Source organism: Mercenaria mercenaria, unplaced genomic scaffold (assembly GCF_021730395.1).
Source record: "Mercenaria mercenaria strain notata unplaced genomic scaffold, MADL_Memer_1 contig_4274, whole genome shotgun sequence".
NCBI lineage: Eukaryota > Metazoa > Mollusca > Bivalvia > Venerida > Veneridae > Mercenaria > Mercenaria mercenaria.
Window position 1 is genome coordinate 30,773 of NW_026462491.1, and position 21,231 is coordinate 52,003.

Here is a 21,231-nt window from a genome sequence, read left to right on the forward strand (position 1 = left end):
CACCATTTTTATCAGTATCGAAATAGAACATTCTGGAACACCATAGATATTGGATAGATAAATAATTTATTGACCTACATGATGTCTCAAAACTAGGTCAGTAAACAACAAGTAGGTTTCTTTTAAAAAAGAAACCCATAAGTCATCTTCAGGTTATGATCAACCTCCGCAAAGTCGAGGACTGTAAGCCCAAGCATCTTTGAATAATGCGAACAAAGAATACTAAATATATATATCTATATATTTCTTGTTAATAACTGAACTATTTCCAACATTTGTAACAATAGTATAATTACACTATATTTCTTTAATTTAAACGAACAATTATTTTCGTCTTAGAAGATTTCAAAACTTTCTTGTGCGCAAGCGCATTCGGCCATTTTAGACTGGCTTGCCGTAATTTGCGCTAGAAAGTGAAATATAACGCCGTAAAATTAGTAGATTAGTCTAAATTCTCCTTGTTTGAAAGCCAACACTATGGAGAGGTCTTGATAGACCTCTCCAATGGGTTATCAATAAAGTAAAGCATAAGGGGAAGTGGCATGTACATTATATCTGCAGAGGGTTTAGATCATCTTGTCTGATCACAAAATACTTCTTTTACACATATTATGCATTTATCAGGGTTGAAACGCACATTCTTGGAATGTCCACGCGTGAAAAGCACTTTTAGAAGCATTTCACCGCGCTCAGTTCTTGTTTTACCTCACATCAATATGTCTTCTACTTTACATGTGAAACTCTTCATTGATTTTTCTTTGGAGTACACCCAGTGTTGACTTTACATCAAATTGTAATCTTAGGAATATGTAGGAAATGGAGATAAAAATTAAATTTAAAGTCCTGATGAAGCTTTTTTTCAAGATTGAAACTCCATTACCCATGTGCGCAGTCAAATATAGGGAGCAACGACTATTCACTAAGTGTTGCTGTTTTTATCGTTCATCATAGGCATAGGTTAATTCAACCACATGACGGAACGTTTTGGTCGAGATAGACTTTTCTGTTTGACCTGTTAACCCATTCAGTAGGCTCATCTTAAAATTTGGTTTAAGCTACTCGGCGTCGAAGATTAAGAACTAGACTTAAATTTGGCTTTAAATGCAATTCACATTCTCATTCAAGAAGACCAATACATTGAAATAAATCGTTATATTTGTTAAGAACTGTTTCTTTATCTAGTGGAGAATTTTGACCGATGTACCATCTAGTGGAAAGTTTGATTTATCTCCAAATGTTCTCGCAGCATGATCAACGTTACATAATCATAGTAAGAAAAACCGAATCAAATGTTATATACCAGTTCCTTTTTATGGTTATTCATGCTAGAATATCCGACCTTCTGGACCCGTTTTGTATGACGCATCTTGAAAAAGCGACTGACTATAGTTAGTTATTCATGATACTGATTTAATGCCCTGTACCCGTTTTGTAAAAACTTTAAAAAAGTGATTAAATATTGTTATTTATGCCGGAGGTTTCAACGTACGGGTCCCGTTTTGTTCGGCCGCTCTTTAAAAAGTGATTGAGTTTGTAGAAGTTGTAGTACTTGGTGCCGTAGCTTGACATTTTGATACGTCCAAATGCCATGAGTTTCAACACTTCACGCTCGTCTTCTTAACATTTAATGTCTGCCCAGACGTATTTTGTTCCAATATTTTATGGTGGTTACTACTAGCGTTTATTTCCCTCGGCAGAGGATTTATTGTTTCAACGTAGTTCTAAGCTCAAAAATAACAGCGTCTGCATTCTAAGCTATTTGTAATGCATTGCCCATGTTGTTGATTTTTGTTTATGGACTCGTTGGATAGAAAACTCGAAAACTTTGTGATCTCTTGTCATTTCCTCAACATCATAAAATTTGCCTGTGTTTGCACTCTGTCTTAATCTGGTTACCATTTAGCTAACAGTTTCGATCTCAAATGTCTCGTTGTAAAACTTATACCGTTTATATAGCTTCCTCGTTTGCCCATGTGTTGTATATTTGCCGGTCTTGTTAAAGATACGATATTTCCTTTGGACTTCAGAAAATTTAGCTAAACGTGGAGTGTAGATCTGTACCATTGTTTATGACGATATTAAAATCGTCAAAACTGACAGTTGTACTCCAGACGTTTCCATTATTAAGACTTTAGATTAAAACAGACGCTAAATATTTCCTTACAGCAGCTAAAAAGATAATACACTCGTGCGTTTCTTTAAATTACAATTAAGTATAAGATAGATGCATTTTACAAAGTTTCACATCTGTTTAGAGAATTCTTAACATTAAAAGATTTCATTTACATATATTTGTAGGCTAAATTGCTGTAATATGTCACTGCCGCCATTAATGACGAAACCAAAGCCTGAAGATGGGCGAAAATACGCATATAGATACTACAGTTTGATAACTGATGTAGGTGGATATGTATGCAGGGGCATATTGCACTATGAAATGCAACGCACGATAAAGCTCGAAGATAATCCAGACAAACGAGAGCTGTCCGATTTCCTGAAAGCATACAGAGACAATATTGAAGACTATTATTATGGCGGAAATAATAAACCGGTTATTCTGAAGAAACATCAGCACGAGAAGCTCTTTCCTGAAAGAGGTGAGGCAGACTCCAGTAAATTTGATTTGACATTGATATTATTTTTGTTGAGAACCTGCATATTTTGCAACCGGAGCTCAGAAGCTATGTGGAGAAGAGAACTACATGAAATTTATCCCGATTCAACATCTGTGATAGCTGATCTTGCCAGAATAAGATGTTACAGAAATAAGGTACTTATTTACATTTTGTCATGAATATCTTCTATAAAACAGAACATGTACCTCTATTTTCAGCCTGTTATTTCTTCCTAAAATTGCAACTTTTATATGAACACATACGCTACTTTAAGATTTTTAGCATTTTACTTTACATTTTGATTTTCTTACATATGCACCAGCCGATCAATACCTTCTGTATTGTTATATTTCTTGAGGTTTGTGTATTTGTGAACTTCCACGCACGTTAATATGTATCATATTTAATGAATTTTAATTGTTTCTCTTGTAGTATTTACTTTCTGGAAACACTGGTGACAAGTGATCTAAAATACTTTTAACACAATTTTCTTCCACTTTTTCTACAACGGTTAAATATGATAACGTTCAGTAAATGAACCATACAAATCATTATACGTTTGATCCGATAAGTGGTTAGTTTACATATAAATTTGTAAAACAAAAACAGAAACGGCCAGACGTAGGACTCGAACCCACATCCCTGAGATTGGCAGCTAAACGCTTTGTCAGCACAGCTGCCTGCACATGTGACATTATGTCATTTAAGAATTATATATGTCATAATGATATCGCTATTTATGTTCCGACACCGAACATTAATTTACGGAAATAAACGGAATATTAATGAGTGCCAGGTCAATATCTAGACGGTAAAAAACATTCACTGTATGCCGACTTGCCAATTTTGATATTTGATCTGAATTTTTATTTGCGACTGACACTGTATTCCATTTAGCGACTATATAATGTCATTTAATGTCGAACCCTTCGTGCTATGCATGTACTAATGATTGGGGGTTGGCGGTGAGTGTGTGGGTGTGTGTGTGTGTGGTGGGGGGGGGGGGGGAGTGGAGGGTCTGTGACTCGCTATCTTACCTAATTATATAATAAATTGAATATTTCAGAATCGTTTACATGCAAGTATTCCGTGTTGGTTTTACAGACATATACTAACATAAAATACAGAATTATATCTCCCCCAATTGGAGGAGACATATTGTTTTTGCCCTGTCCGTCCGTCCTTCCGTCCGTCCGTCCGTCACATTTCATTTCCGATCAATAACTGGAGAAGCACTTGACAGGGTGGCAGGTCATATGGAGTAGACGACCCCTATTGTTTTTTTTGGGTCACTCCATCAAAGGTCAAGACCACAGGGGCCTGAACATTGAAAACCTTTTCCAATCAATAACTTTATAACCACTTGACCCAGAATGTTGAAACTTCACAGGATGATTGGTCATGCACAGTAGATGACCCCTATTGATTTTAGGGTCACTCTATTAAAGGTCAAGGTCACAGGGGCCTGAACATGGAGAACAATTTCCGGTCAGTAACTTGAGAACCACTTGACCCAGAATATTGAAACTTCATAGGATGATTGCAGCGTAGATAATCCCTGTTGATTTTGGGGTCACTCTATTAAAGGTTTAAGGTCGCTGCGAACAGAACATGGAAATCCATTTCCAGTCAATAACTTGAGAACCATTTGACCTTGGACCTTCAAATTTCATAGGATAATAGGATTTACAGAGTAGATGACCCCTATTGTTTTTGGAGTCACTCCATTAAAGGTCAAGGTCACAGAGGACTGAACATAGAAGACTCTTTTCAATCAATTACTTGTCAATGAGAACCACTTAATAGGATGATTGGACATACAGAGAAGTTTACCCCTACAATTTTGGGGTCACTCAATCAAAGGTCAAAGTCACAGGGGCCTGAACAGTCTGTCTGTCCATCTGTCAAAAAATTTCAGGAAATGGACCCCCTGTAGCTTATAATATAGTAATTCATCGTAATTGCCTCCGTTGAAAGAAGCACCTAAAATATAAACCCTAAGTTTTGCACTTTTGCTTGTAAAATGGGGGCTAATTTCATTCGCAGAATGTATTTTCAGTAAAATAAGACAAGTTTCGTGATAAATTTCTTGTGTTTATGGCAAATACAAAGAGAAAACTAAAATAGAGGTGTTTACTCTTCGACGCTGTCAAAAAAGCAAAGGGTTAGTCCACAAAGGGTTAGTGGCTTCAATCTGGCGTCGTAACGACAAATTACCCCATTTTCTGTTTATATTTTGACACTTATTAGTTGTAGTTTGCGATGATATATCGGTTTCAATGGGTTGAAATTCTAGAAAGTATAGTCGGCTCATGATGGTGAACATTTGTGGCAAGTTAATTCAGAATCCATTAATGCATAAAGAAGTTATGGCACGGACACGAAAAATTTACCCTGTTTTACCTTTAAGTGTCACATTGACTTTAAAGAGAAAATGAAAAGAATAGGACGGTCATTAAGTACATTGTCTATGTTTGTGTGCGGAGTTTGAGTGAGGTAGGTGTAATAGTATTCAAGTAATTGCACGACCAAATTTATGAGGACACACATACGAACAGACCGAACAGTCAGACCGCATGGTGTCTCCTATATACCACCCTCCTTCAATCTTCGTTTGCGGGTTATAATTATGAAAAATATTACAGGAGCAAGGAAACGCTGATATTTAATAAAGTCAGTTACTAACAGGCATAAAGTCCGCAAACATTTGTATAGTACTGCAAGTAAACATGCATACAGTCAGGGCATCACACCGAATCTTCTTTCATTGACGGTTATAAACAAAAATTGGAGATTTTAGCAATAATTTTATTTTATTTTACCAAAGTAGTATTGTTTTTTTTTATCCACAACACAGAAGGACTTGTATGTTGATCATTCTTCAAGCAAGAAAATATGTACTTTTGACGCCGACAATGTACAATATCTAGACAAAATCAGTGATCAATCGAGTTTTTTGCTATAATTTTACCTGTAATCAGATTAACATATTATATAAAGAAACAAATCATGTTCAGCTTCCAATAAGATATAAATATACATACCAACAAAGCATATCAATCACTTTAAAATGGTGTTTTTCAACTTTTAGAGGTCAGTTTATTGTTTTGATCGGTCGCGACAGGAAGAGGGGGAATATATTCGTTTATAGGGTGTAATATTCGTCTGGTCATTTTTGACAGTTTACACCGATATGTGTCACATACGTTGTGATGTTAAAGTGCACGAAACTACAAAATTGATAATGTTTTAGTGAAACTCATTCAAGGAAGGGGATCGGAACCCATCCATCCCCGGACCCCTCGTAGGAGCCGGCCAAGCAAACTTTATCAAGTTTACTCTGTGTTTAAGCTGATTGCTTTGAAAATAATGTATTGTTATGGTCGCACGTGTGGCTGGGACTTTTATAGATAATACCGTTTCGGCTCTCCACAAATTACAGTCTAGGCCTTCGTGGCGAAGAATGATATGCTAATGGATAGTTCCGAACACCATTACCCAAGTGTTATACCGATAAAATGTATAGTGATGTTTTATACTCAATGTTATACCGAAAACTTGTATACACAGGGGATTACCGATGTTTTAGTTTCATGACGTGCGCCGAATGATACTGTCTCATAGGAAAGTAAAAGACAGTCCATAAAAATTTAGTAGCGTATTTTATCATTATGACGTCACTGTTTGGAACGGCGTGATGATCAGCGGCATGACAAAAAAAATCAAACAAAGACATTTCAAAGGGTAGTAGTGGCTGTGGTTGTGATGGTGGTAGTAGTAGTGGTAGTGATTGTGGTAGTAGTAGAAATGGTAGTAGTGGTAGTGATGGTGGTAATGGTAATGGTAGAAATAGAAGTGGTGCCGGGTAATGGTATTAGCAGTGGTTGTAGTGGTGGTAGTAGTATTGGTGGTGGTGGTAGTAGTGGTAGTGGTAGTGGTGGTGGTAGTAGTAGTGGTTATGGTTGTAGTAGTGGTAGTAGAGGTGGTGTTAGTGGTAGTGATGGTGGTTGTGGTTGTGGTGGTGGTAGTAGTAGGTTTGGTGGTAGTGTTAGCGGTGGTGTTAGCGGTAGTAAGAACTATTCTGGACAGTCGATCGGATAGCGATTCATACAGCAATCGAGTATGTATCATCGAGTATCGTTTTTCGATCTTTTCCGATGAAGGCAGTTTCTAAACGATCAAGAGTCGATTGCTACATGATCTTTTCACGATTTCTTAAAGAACCATTGCCAACCGACCGCTACTCAAGTTTTAACGTATCTTAAATATCGAATAAAAAGTCTGAGCATTGCCGATTTAAGCAGAAACTTAACGATCATTCTGACATCTTGCTAATGGAGCTTGATGAGTTGCTGACCATTTCCCAATTTCTTGTCAGTGTTAAAACGACCGCCACCCGACGATCGCACGAACGCATTCGATAACTTTCCGAACATCTCGGTCGGCACTTGATCAAACATCAATACGAATTAAAGACATAAGACTAATCACCCCGATCACACTAGTCCAGTTCCCGAACATTGTTTTTAGCACGATCAAGTCGATCCGATCGGCCGTGTGAATCTAGCATCAGTAGACTCTATATGGCATAACTGAGATTTGTCAATAAGATTTGATTGTTTTAAAACCCCAAGCTGTTGAAAATGTGATGTATTCTTTGAAAATTTCGTTTTTCTTTGCCCATTTCTGCATGTGAGATATTACATATTATGTATCATATACGTTTCATGTGCGTGCTATTTTCGATCGAATACATCACACGTGTAAAATATTCGGTCGAATTTTTCACTCGTATTATATTCGTTCAGTGACATATACGGCTCAACATAGCTTATTTGAACCAGTCTCTAGCATGCTTCCTGGAAAAAGCAATACTGGTGTCATATGAGAAAGTATGGTAGTCACCACAGTGGGGCTTCTACCCGTGACCTCCTGGCTGAGTGGCTGACGCCCTAGCCATTATCCCACCGCTCCGCTTACTGCGTTTTATACTGCAAGGGACTCTTGTTAATTTCAGGGAGTTCGACCCGCAGGCGATGTGTACGATCTCCCTGACATTTTGATGGAAGATATTGTGTCTGAAATCATTCGTCATGTGCCTCTGATATATTAAAAAAAATTCGACAGTTTTGGAGGACAGATTTGTACATATAGACGCCATTAACACAATGATCCTTAATTAAAAACAAAAATGGCATATAAAGCAAAAACAAAGTTCACGAAAGACAATTTTTTAAATGTCTGTAAATTTGAAGGCAAGAAAGGATCACTTAAACACCAGTTGACATACGAACTAAACTAATAGCTCATGTAAGGTTAGAAAGAGTTTCGCCCACTCCTGTCTAATTTATCATTTCCTATAGCTAAAAGCACAAAGAAATTCATTAGCACATTAGAATTTTTTATGAAATTTTATACATGTACTGGGACAGAAGGGGTAGAAATCAAAATTTTGAGTTTTATGTTATTTTAGCCAAAAAACCATCACCTGGGGATATTCGGGGATATTTTTCGAGCATTGCATTACGAAATTCGTCATATCCTTTAAACTTGTTATGTATGTTAATTGCATATAATAAATAATAATCCTTTATATATTAGTTTTGTCCTTTTCTGTCTATTTCTTTATGTGTTTTGTGTATATGTTTATCGTTTACACATACATACAAATACTGCTGCGGGACTTGTTTTAAGAAGTGGCGTTCTAGAAAATTGTTTATCCATACTGAATCTTTGTCCTTGGTTTTATATGTAGGTGTCGAATCCATCAAACTAACAACACTTTCATTTTTAGTTCCACGACATTCCAGATACAAGAATATCACTGTCAGAAGAAGACTTTTGGAAATATTGGGGCGACCTTAGCCGGGTAAGTGTATAATATTTTTGTGACGTTATTCTGTTTGAAATAAGTAAATAAGTATCATTTTGAGTTTATATTTAAAGTGTTTTTTTTTTTTTTTTTTTTTTTTTTTTTTACTTTTATCTTTTGTTTATTTTATTACTCAAAATAAAAACCAATTATCTCATACAACACTCTTTATTCATCAAGAATATGCATTGATACTTACAACGATAGTTAAACATACGCATGATACATTTTGTAATAATTTAATTAAATTCAGTAAAAGTATATTGACAATATTGGGAGTTGATCGGCCGCTCATGACTCAACAAGGGTCTCACCGTGTAGAGTCGTTAAAAGCACAGCAAAATCCGTCGACCGAGAGGAGAACAGACGCACCAACCCAAGGCTTGCAAAAACAACGCAACTGCGCAATCCATCGAACTTCGAATTGTGAATCCAACCCAGCCCGGGTGTCACCGGGATGCGGTCAAATGCACAACCCTAGCCAATGTAAAGCGAGGCAATATAACACAACGGACCACAAGGCAAAGCAATGCAAGACACTTTGTACTTTGTAACAGGTATCACTCAAACAACGCAAAGTAACGCAAGACACTTTGTACTTTGTAACAGGTGTCACTCAAAGGCAAAGCAACACAAGACACTTTGCACTTTATAACAGGTATCACTCAAATGCAAACACACAACAATTTCAATTGAACGTCGAGCTACCATTCCACCCATTTCGGGTTTCACCGAGAATGAGCGAAACCGCAACACGAGTCAATGAAAGGCAAGGCAAGGCAAGGCAAAGTGACACCACTGAGAGCAACGCAACATACGCAACACACGCAACACTAGGAATCGCCAAGTACTAGGGCAAAACCTTTTACTATCCAGTTAACACAAACTGGTAAACATATGATACCCCAAAGTACGCAACTTGAATGCAAACATACAGACACCGTATCCGCTCACCTCACGGCCGACAGAATTTTACCGCCAACATATGAGCGACAATATCCATCAAGCCAGTATTATAAATAAACACCTTTTACTTATAGTATTATGACAAGATGAAGAAAAACTAATATTAAGGTCTATCAAATGTCACAGTTAAAAAGCCAGTGTCCTACATAATAATTGTTACCACAAATAATAGCAGAATTTTCTTAGAGATATCCAACTGTGATCACAAAGTTTTTAAGTTCACATAAAATAATATTTACGACAGTCAATACTTCCTATAATTATTTTCCTGTCCTTGAATTTCATGTCAATACGACACACTTAACTTAAAAAGTGAAACTTATTCTAATAATTTTATTACTTCACTATTGTCTTCTTGTACATTTAGTTTATATATTTTAATATTAGAAATACGTATATTAATATCAATCAACTATCCCGTGTATAAAATCTTTCAAATTATACTGGAGAGTCTTATACAAATATAGTCACGCCCATGCTAAACCGTTTTCTTAAATAACAAAATTTATATACACTGCATCAAAATGTCTCAGTTTTTTCTTCATAACACGGTATGAACATCTCACATTTGGAAGTCCTTGGTCACGTAACAAGATGACATCTAGCCCCGTCATACATTTTGATGGCTGGATGTGTTATCTCCTGCAGTGTTATTGCTCTCCGGTATATCACCCTCATCAATTTACTTTGGCACGGTTTAACCCTGCAATTGTAAGTAAAAAGACGGCAGTACCTAACAACTCAGTCGTCAAGACCGGGGGGACAATAACAATTAACTTGAACTAGAACATCAACGTTAGCTATTGTTAAATAGATGGACTTTATGCAAATTTCCTTTACAACTTTGAACCAATTTCATAAAACATTCCACAGATGATGTAAGATCAACATAAATAGATCAGTAAAGTGTATATAAAATACTGACAGAGTATTCTAGCAAGTTGTTAAAACTACAATACTAGCCCGAAATTAAAGATACAAAGCTCTATGTTTCGAAGGTTTCCTATAAATACAGGGTGTGGCGGGCGGGTAGTTTTGACGTTACCGACGGTGTAGCTAGCAAAATGTGAGAGAACTGCACGAGATTATTGGTATTTATATTATATCGACTGGGTACCAGTGTCAATAGGAACCAGTTCAGATCAGCCAAGTGTAACAATATCGATGACACGTTTATCTACGAAAACAGACGACAATTTAATAAACTAGCAGACGGTAATTAACGAGCAACAATTTGAGAAAAAATAAATTAAATTATTTTAATTCTAAAATAATTTCCATTATTTTATTACTCAAAATAAAAACCAATTATCTCATACAACACTCTTTATTCATCAAGAATATGCATTGATACTTACAACGATAGTTAAACATACGCATGATACATTTTGTAATAATTTAATTAAATTCAGTAAAAGTATATTGACAATATTGGGAGTTGATCGGCCGCTCATGACTCAACAAGGGTCTCACCGTGTAGAGTCGTTAAAAGCACAGCAAAATCCGTCGACCGAGAGGAGCTTGCAAAAACAACGCAACTGCGCAATACATCGAACTTCGAATTGTGAATCCAACCCAGCCCGGGTGTCACCGGGATGCGGTCAAATGCACAACCCTAGCCAATGTAAAGCGAGGCAATATAACACAACGGACCACAAGGCAAAGCAATGCAAGACACTTTGTACTTTGTAACAGGTATCACTCAAACAACGCAAAGTAACGCAAGACACTTTGTACTTTGTAACAGGTGTCACTCAAAGGCAAAGCAACACAAGACACTTTGCACTTTATAACAGGTATCACTCAAATGCAAACACACAACAATTTCAATTGAACGTCGAGCTACCATTCCACCCATTTCGGGTTTCACCGAGAATGAGCGAAACCGCAACACGAGTCAATGAAAGGCAAGGCAAGGCAAGGCAAAGTGACACCACTGAGAGCAACGCAACATACGCAACACACGCAACACTAGGAATCGCCAAGTACTAGGGCAAAACCTTTTACTATCCAGTTAACACAAACTGGTAAACATATGATACCCCAAAGTACGCAACTTGAATGCAAACATACAGACACCGTATCCGCTCACCTCACGGCCGACAGAATTTTACCGCCACAATAAATTTATAATTTATCCGCCAAAATTCTACGGCCTTTCAAACTCTTCTTTAACAAATCGCATCTTTTATGTAATCACCAAAAAACTGTAGTCCTACTTTCTTATACTGTATTCCACCTGACCGAAGCAAAATGTGGCATAGCATCAATATCGAGCCTAATTATAATGAATTTGCCACCTGAATAAACTAACTTGCGGTAGGCCATATATTACTAAATCTAATCTTACAACTTCCAAAGCTATGATTTTGTTATAACTTGCATCAACAATTAGACAGTACAAGCTCCCCTTTTAAAGATTTGGCTGAAACGGCAGAAAAAAGAAAAAAACTGACTTTTACTCCAGATTAACGAGTAGAAGTCCTGAATTTACGATCATTCTCTATTAATTGAGATAATTAATGCACATACAGAAGACATTTTGTCTGCGCCTATAGAAAAATTTATGTGACCCGATTTCTACTCCTTAATTCTGAAATAACGGGGGATAGATACATATTTCATTGTTTTGAAATTTTATATACGCATATTTGTTCTCAACTACGGACAAGTCTGAAACTTGAACAATTTGTATGTTAATCGTTTGCTCGCACAAACAAACCAAAGTATGATACAATAAACAAAGACAAACATATTTTCAACTCGTATTCCTCGTATATCGTGCACGTGAAGCAGTCGCATTTGACCTTTATAAAAAACTTTGTCGATAGAGCCCGCTTATTCCGACAGCCGTCTAACAGTTTATTTATGACGAAACCCGTATGTAAATGAAAAACCCGTGCAGTTTGTGAAATTAATTTAAAGCCCTGCTCCCGTCCTACATTTTAACCTTGAATCGTAACTGAAAAAGCAAGAAAATCCCGACTATGAACAGTGACACCTGTCAAAATAGAGTCTATTTTATATATAATTCTATATGAAATACCATTTGCTTTGCGTGCAACAGTGTGGTACGTGCCTATTATAATCATGGTTGCATACACACAACAGAATTAATTGAATAGCAGCGGGGTAGGATTTTAAGCCTGTAATATAAGTTAAATTCGTCTTTCACAAAACAACATACACTATAAGAAAATAATGTGATGGGTTGATATTGGTCATTGTTAAGGTAAACGGTAAGTGATTTTTTTTTTTTTTATTGATTTTTTTTTTTTTTTTTTTTAATGATTCAATAGCTGTATTGTATGTAACCGAGGTATAAGTGCTACTTTTATTTAAGATTGTAACAATGCTCGAACTCTATGGATCTACATCAGGAGCTGCTTATCTGAATCTGAATAACTTAAACCAAAAATGTCATATTGACGACCTGGTACATGTTCAGTGTATATAGGAAAGCAATAAAAGCTGACAACTACATGATAGTTTGTACAAGATACTTATAACTGCCCTATTGAGGCAAAAGAGCTTTTAGATTTATTACTTATTATTCAGCAGTTGTTTAATAAGTCTGATCCCCCAAACCACAACCGCCGCTAAGATTGGAAACAATTCCGTCAATGTTATGTTTGCTGTAAATCCAAGTCTGTATCATAAATCAAGTCATCAGTGACGGTGAAAATAAATACCAAAATCGGAATATTCACCCGGGTACTATCAAAAGACAAAATTATCAATCTTAGTTTGTAACAGAAAAAACTGAAATCCAACTGATTTATTTTTGTAAAAATCATAACATTGTTAAATATCCTTATTCTTGTATGATGATATAGTTTTGTCAGACCAAAAACGGCGAGTAAAGATTGACCGGTAAAAATTGTCATCGTGACGAACCGGTACAATCTTAGAAATGTGACAATTTATTAGTGTTCAACTTTGATTTATGCAGATTCTAAAATCTAGCAAACTATTCAAATGTTATGTACCTGGTTAAGTTACAAATGAAAGCGACTTTAATTGATATGTGAACGTCCTCGTGTATCTACAAATAAGTTTTAATTTGTGTTCGCCTGTGAATTTAATGTTTTGACATACTTCTATGCTACATAACGCAAACTATTTATAAATGGTTAAATTGAACCTGCTGCGCATGAATGACGTAAACTGAGATCCGAAGTGACCCAATTATTGAACCCATTTATTTTAACCGTTAATAAGATCGTTCATTGTATGATAAATGGTGAGTTCCTCTATATTCACCTGAAATATTTTTGTGAAATGAAACATTTTACTGAAATCTTGAAATTTAGCAGTGGGACCGGCTACTCGGTCAGTTTCAATATTATTTTAAATTTGCGTATTGATTATTCTGAATTCAGTGAAACGTATTTAATTATTACTCTTAAAGTGAACATAGCAGTTCAATGAAATTAGAAGACAGTTTGTGTAAGAGATAAGATGTTCCAACTGTTATGTTTCCTAAACTGACAGAATCTGAGAAGTGATCCTTTATGAAAGGAAGCTCGAACAAAAAGAAGAAAACTTTTGATTACTTAAAGACTTTATATGCGCGTTGAAATTTGTACACTTTACATCGTAAGCAAATTTGCGAATAAACCACGTACGATTACAGAAATTACAGTCATAATACATATGCATAAAAACTGATGTTAACTGGTTTAACCAGCATGTAATGGCCCATAAATTATTGTTTGACTTAGACCATGGAGCTGAAGTGCTTTGACGTAAAAGAAATGGATCGTCATAACTCGTGAATGAATAAGTTCTTCTAACGCAGTGCGCGATCTCTGAAGTTATACATGTAATGCAATATCTCATCAATTTTGTAAGAATACCTGGTATACTGAAACGTAAGTGATGAATTCATTAGTAGATTTCTCAAAAAACTTAATATTTTTCTGTACATTTAATGCGCTAGTAACTATTCAGATTAACTACCAAACCCTTGCAAAATACGGACTTTTGACTGTGCATTTCGGTTGCAATACCTAATTTATCTACTCGCCTTAACATTTAATTAAAGCTGACACTGAATCGCTACGTAAACATCTGTCGAGCGTAAAGTTTGTAAAGAAATGTCAAATACAGTTCAATTACTAGGTCATTCGTACCACAAGTTTTCAAAACAAATATTTCTCTACATGCAAAATAACCTAATTTTTGTTTATATTCTGTTTTAGCTTGAACTCATGTTTTTCTTATAAATATCAAAATATGAAAATCGTAGCTAGGATACAAAAACTAAATCTAATTTTTACAAACATGATGTTTACAAAAACGAACTGTTGTTAGACACCTGCTCCAGTTCTACCTTATAACTTTAAATTGACACTGAAAAAGCATGGAAATCATGGCTATGAACAGAGACGCCTGTCAAAATAGCGACTATTAAATCAAATTATACATTTGTGTATACAAAACACCTTTGATTTTGCAAGCTAAGTGTAGTACATGTTGCCTTATGTCATCAAAAGTTATATACACAGTAAAATTTGAATAACCGTGGAACCGAGTTTACTGATATTGTATGCCAAAATAGAGTCAAAAGGATAGCCTGTAGCCGTGTGCGTAGATATATATTTGCGTCGCCACACCCTATTCGTGAATATTATGAAAAAACGTAAGGATCTATGTTTGAACAACAAACAATCTACTAAATCTGTGATATTATTTTTCGACATACCGGCAGAAGATTAGTAACACCGTCAACAACATTCTCTTCTAAGGCATCTGCACCTAGCATCCCTCTTGCCATTGTCCTGAGGAGCATACTGCAGAATATTTCTGTTGCAAGGATTCCTCCGAAATATCAGTTCCCGCCTTTGACCACGAGGCATTGCGATGATAAATCAAAACATGTAAATAGTTTTGACGTTACCGACGGTGTAGCTAGCAAAATGTGAGAGAACTGCAGGAGATTATTGGTATTTATATTATATCGACTGGGTACCAGTGTCAATAGGAACCAGTTCAGATCAGCCAAGTGTAACAATATCGATGACACGTTTATCTACGAAAACAGACGACAATTTAATAAACTAGCAGACGGTAATTAACGAGCAACAATTTGAGAAAAAATAAATTAAATTATTTTAATTCTAAAATAATTTCCATTATGTAATTATAATTATTTGTACACAGTTTGTACATGCATTTGCCCTTTATTCACCAGAAATGCCATATTCGACTATGTTTATGCTTTTTAACCAAGATACTTATCATTGAGTCCTTACTGTTACATTTGTTTATGTTAAATGCGCATGCGTGAATACCCCTACATATTCTGAGAGCGCTTCTCGCGCTAGTCAGTCGTTACAGTAAATAGTATAGAGTAGAATACGAAAGACCCGTGGTGACATTTCCACTTCATTATTTCACGATTTCTGCTTCCTGATTTCACGATTTCCACTTCATGAATTCAAGAATTCACGATTTCTGCTTCCTGATTTCACGATTTCTACTTCCTGAATTCACGATTTCCACTTCATGAATTCACGATTTCACGATTTCCACTTCATGAATTCACGATTTCACGAAAAAACTTCACGATTTCTTGATTTCACGATTTCCACTTCATGAATTCACGATTTCACGATTTCCACTTCATGAATTCACGATTTCCACTTCACGAATTCACGATTTCCACTTCATGAATTCACGATTTCACGATTTCCACTTCATGAATTCACGATTTCCACTTCACGAATTCTCGATTTCACAATTTCCACTTCATGAATTCACGATTTCCACTTCACGAATTCTCGATTTCACAATTTCCACTTCATGAATTCACGATTTCACGATTTCCACTTCATGAATTCACGATTTCCACTTCACGAATTCTCGATTTCACAATTTCCACTTCATGAATTCACGATTTCACGATTTCCACTTCACGATTTCACAACTTCCACTTCATGAATTCACAGTTTCCACTTCATGAATTCACGAATTCACGATTTCCACTTCACGAATTCACGATTTCACAATGGTGAAATCATGAATTCATGAAGTGGAAATTGTGAAATCGTGAATTCGTGAAGTGTAAATCGTGAATTCGTGAATTCATGAAGTGGAAATTGTGAAATCGAGAATTCGTGAAGTGGAAATCGTGAATTCGTGAAGTGGAAATCGTGAAATCAGGAAGCAGAAAACGTGAAATCGTGAATTCATGAAGTGGAAATCGTGAAATCAAGAAATCGTGAAGTTTTTTCTTGAAATCGTGAATTCATGAAGTGGAAATCGTGAAATCAAGAAATCGTGAAGTTTTTTCGTGAAATCGTGAATTCAAGAAGTGGAAATCGTGAAATCGTGAATTCATGAAGTGGAAATCGTGAAATCAGGAAGCAGAAATCGTGAATTCGTGAATTCATGAAGTGGAAATCGTGAAATCAGGAAGCAGAAATCGTGTAATAATGAAGTTGAAATGTCACCACGGGTCTTTCGTAGTAGAATCACGTGTTGTGTTCTGATCTCTTTCCCACGAATTGTGGACATATCCCACTTCTGACGACCCTGACAAGGCAGTCCTTTGTCAAAAGCAGGTTAATTATTCTGGGCATGTGATCACGGATCAAGGCCTGTCTGTAGACAAGGACAAAGTGTCTGCTATCGTAAACATGAACATGCCCACAAACAGACAAGAACTAGAATCTTTGCTTGGCACGCTTACTTGTCTCTCTGAATTCTCGCCAAACCTCTCGGAACTGACAAGTTCTATGCGCGCACTTCTAAAAAAGGACGCGGAGTTCATCTGGAACCCAGAACATGACGCGGCATTCGGAAAGGTCAAAGAGGTCATCACACAGGCACCAGTCTTAAAATACTTTGACCCAGCAAAACCGGTTACGCTGCATGTTGATGCTTCATCAAAGGGCATTGGCATGGCATGTCTACAAGACAACAAACCAGTAGCGTACACCACTAAATCGTTAACCGAAAGTCAAATATTATGGTCTCAAATTGAAAAAGAGACACTGGCCGTTCTCCTTGGAGTACTGAAGTTTAAACAGTACATATATGGCAAACATACAATGGTGGAGAGCGACTGCGCTCAAGTTGTCGCCATAATGAAAAAAAACCCTTTGTGCAGCACCTCCCAGACTACAAAGAATACTATTACAACTGCAACCGTACGATATAGAAGTAGTACATAAAAAAGGTTTGAACATACCACTCGGAGACGCGTTAAGTCTCAACTTTGTACTGGAAACACATCCGGACTTACTTGAAGACCTGTACGCACATGTACATACTGTACTCAAGCAGTTACCAGTCAGTGACCAAAAGCTCGAAAAAATTCGAATTGCATCCCAAAATGATGATCAGGTTCAAACTCTCATACAGATTATAAAGAACGGTTGGCCACGTATGCGCCAAGACTGTTCCAAATCAGTAGTTGAGTATTGGAACCACAGAGATGAGCTATCGTTTGAAGATGGCCTAATATTTAAGGGACAAAAAATAATCATTCCAAGGTCAGAACACTTAGACATGATAAAAGCCGTTCACGACAACAGCCACCAGGGCTGCTACCAAGCAACGCGGCGTGCTAGTGATATGGTATGAGTAATCAAATATTAGAATACGTGCAAGCATGCTCGTTATGCGAGAAATACCGCCATGCGAACGCAAAAGAACCACTCTTTCCCCATGAGGTGCCGCAGAGGCCGTGGCAAAACGTATCATGTGACATTTTCGCATTCGATAACAAGCAATACCTAATTACTGTATGCGCGTTCAGCAGATTTTTCGAAATAGATTTACTACCAAACACCAAAAGTAACACGACGATTCGCAAATTAAAGGTACATTTTAGTCGGTTTGGCATACCTGAACAACTTAAATCGGTCAACGGACCACAATTCACATCCGAGCCATTTAGCAATTTTGCTAGAGACTGGCATTTTACGCACGTCACGTCAAGCCCACATCATCAAAGTTCAAACGGACTGAGTGAGATATACGTTAAGCTTGCAAAACGCATACTACAAAAAGCAAAAGACGCTTACTGTGACCCCTACTTGCCTCTTCTAGAACACAGAAATTCCCCATTGCCTGCAACTGGTTATAACCCTAGCCAACTCCTTCAAGGACGTAGGCTAAGATCAATTCTCCCAGCAACTCATGAACAGTTATCTCCAAAGCCTGTCAATGCAAAGAAAGCCCGGGAAAATAAGCAGAAACAACAAACAAGGTCAAAATTTTATTATGACAGATCCACACGATCACTCCCTTCTCTGCAATCAGGGGAAAATATCACATTTCAGAAAACCCCGGGAGAAAAATAGGAACCAGGCAAAGTGCTTGAGCAGCACAACGAAAGGTCATACAAAATTCAGGCATCCGATGGCGCGAGATACAGGCGCAATCTCATGTTCATTAGAAAGTCCAAATCAAATCATGCAAATTCGCGCCAAAATAACACCAACAACAATTCGCCACTGAGAACCCCTGATACCGCTCTGCCCAGCATCAAGGACAAATCCAAAAATGCTTACAGTTATGTAACACGATCTGGTCGGAGTGTTAGAAAGTCGCTCAGAGCTTTCCCAAGCAGCGATTGAGTAGTTTAATGTCAAACAAACAGTTAAACAATTAGCTATGGAATTTCATTGATGATAAACGTTTAATTCTCTGAGTCATGAAACTACAATGGGTGATAGAGGTTTACTCATTATTTAGAACTGTTCAAAATTTATTTTTCTTACAATTTGCTCTAGTTACTATGTTAGGAACATTATCATTGCTTTATAACAATTTCTTGATATTACACATGTGTTAATTAATACAATGTACTAATTTTTATTATTCTGTTTAATCTGATTTTCTGTTATATTTGTTATACTTTGTTAATGTTGTTTTTCTTCAAAACAAAGGGGAGGTTACATTTGTTTATGTTAAATGTGCATGCGTGAATACCCCTACATATTCTGAGAGCGCTTCCCGCGCTAGTCAGTCGTTACAGTAAATAGTATAGAGTAGAATCACGTGTTGTGCTCTGATCTCTCTCCCACGAACTGTGGACATATCCTAATAACGAAACACTTACTCTTAGCCTAATCCGAGGAAATGCTAATTCTGCTAATCAGTAGTTTCAGCAAAAGAGTTAAGACAGGCTTAAAGAGTAATTAAAATATTTTAAAGAAAAACACGAACATTTATATGTAGAAAATTGTACAAACGTTTACGGAAATGCCTCTAAATCTCAAACATATGCATTTGAATAAAATGTTTTGAGCAAAATTGTAACTTCCGACAGGAAATTTGTGTTCCATATCTTTGACACACAATTTCAGATTTTTCTTCATCTTGGAAATTTATATGATATTCCCGGAGTTTGCAAAAAGATCTATGAATTGCATCATAAGCCGTTAGACGAAGTAAGAGAAAATAGCCTGGATGACCAAATTAGACAGCTAAGAGAAGACATCAGCGACTGGAAAGAAGCTGATGACAAACTTACTGGATTACTTCAAACATTAGACTTAAACCAAACTGAAATGCAGGAACAGGTTGAAAAAATTTATCAGAGATTAGATTCTACTGGTGAGTTATTTATTTAAGTACTAGTTAGAACTTGGAAACAGATTTGTTGACTTTTTGTGAATTGAAAAAAGCCGAAACGGTAGTTTTTGTAATTCTTTTTTCAGTATGGATTATATACATGTATATCTTTTTCGTTTATTATTACGAGTAGATACATGTAGTTGTAGTCATGGTCCTTCTTGTTAATACATTAAGACATTGTCCCTCGTATCTGTCAGTATATCAAAACAATTCTCCTTTATTGTCAAGTAAATTCTAATCTCAATAAAACATATAAGAAAATAAATTGAAAGCATAGAACGCAATCAGGCAGCATATTGGCAAACTCGGCTTTACCGAGTATTTTCATGACAAGTAATGACATGTGCAATACCCCTCACAAGTTACAGTCCATATCGCGTATTGATTTCCTAGCTAAATAGTATTAGATACAAATTTTTACCCTTTACAAGTCTCCTCCAACTGAACTCCCGTTAGGTATCCAACCAAAACTAATAAATCTACGGGAAGATCCTTAGGAAGCTTAGAACCCAACAAAGCAAACTAGGTTTGATCGAAACTATTCAAAAGGGGTAATAAAAGTGCAACATCAAACGCTCTCCGGGGGAAGGGCTAATGCAAAACGTTATCACAACAGATGGTATGTTGCTACATATCACTAAGATGTTATTGTGGTAATAGTTAATTATTTTGTTAGCAAGTCCTCTTGAAGTTCAGAAAACGACTAAGAATTGAAAAGCAATTTTTTTTTATAAAGCCTGTTCATGAGAAGCAATTAGAACTGCAAAGTGATGTAGTGCAGGAAAAACGAGTTTGATCAGGTTACTTCTTTCAGCTGTATGTTGGATTCAAAACTTGACAGGCGCTGAGACGGCTTATTGGTCTGAAATGATTTTGAGAACTCCTCAGCAGCTACAGAATTGCAATCCCTCTTTATGCAACAAACCTTTGTCGAGGATATACCAAATTTCAGTCGAATTATGTAGCTTGTGTGTGTTTTAGTGTTACATTTTAATGAAGAATACCGTTTCATTTTATATATTGATTCATTTATTAACTTTCTTGCACATCAGTGAACTTTCAGTCTATTTTAAAGTAACTGACGCTTTGTCAACTAGATTTACTTTATTTTGCCTTCTTTAGGAAAATATGTCTACTGTTTTGCTTATATTGGTTGGTCAGTCCCTCTGTAGAAAATGTGATTTC

General features: G+C 36.4%; 1 protein-coding gene and 1 long non-coding RNA gene across 3 annotated transcripts in view; one reads left to right on the forward strand and one right to left on the reverse strand.

Moving 5' to 3' along the window:
• The window catches only part of LOC123538522 (uncharacterized), a 37,405-nt gene that overhangs the window by 1,987 nt on the left and 14,187 nt on the right, over positions 1-21,231 (forward strand). For both annotated transcript variants that reach the window (XR_008369428.1, XM_053534932.1), the window contains exons 2-4: positions 2,299-2,770; positions 8,410-8,484; positions 19,776-20,025. Coding sequence is in view for 1 of the 2 variants with exons in the window: in XM_053534932.1 (XP_053390907.1) it covers positions 2,315-2,770; positions 8,410-8,484; positions 19,776-20,025 (781 nt within the window). In the remaining variant the exon portion in view is untranslated. The remainder of the gene's footprint in view (positions 1-2,298; positions 2,771-8,409; positions 8,485-19,775; positions 20,026-21,231) is intronic.
• LOC123544237 (uncharacterized) lies at positions 9,967-15,384 on the reverse strand. Its single transcript, XR_008369429.1, has 2 exons — positions 15,161-15,384; positions 9,967-10,156 (listed from the first exon to the last, which is right to left on the reverse strand). It is a non-coding gene; the product is annotated as an uncharacterized LOC123544237 (long non-coding RNA).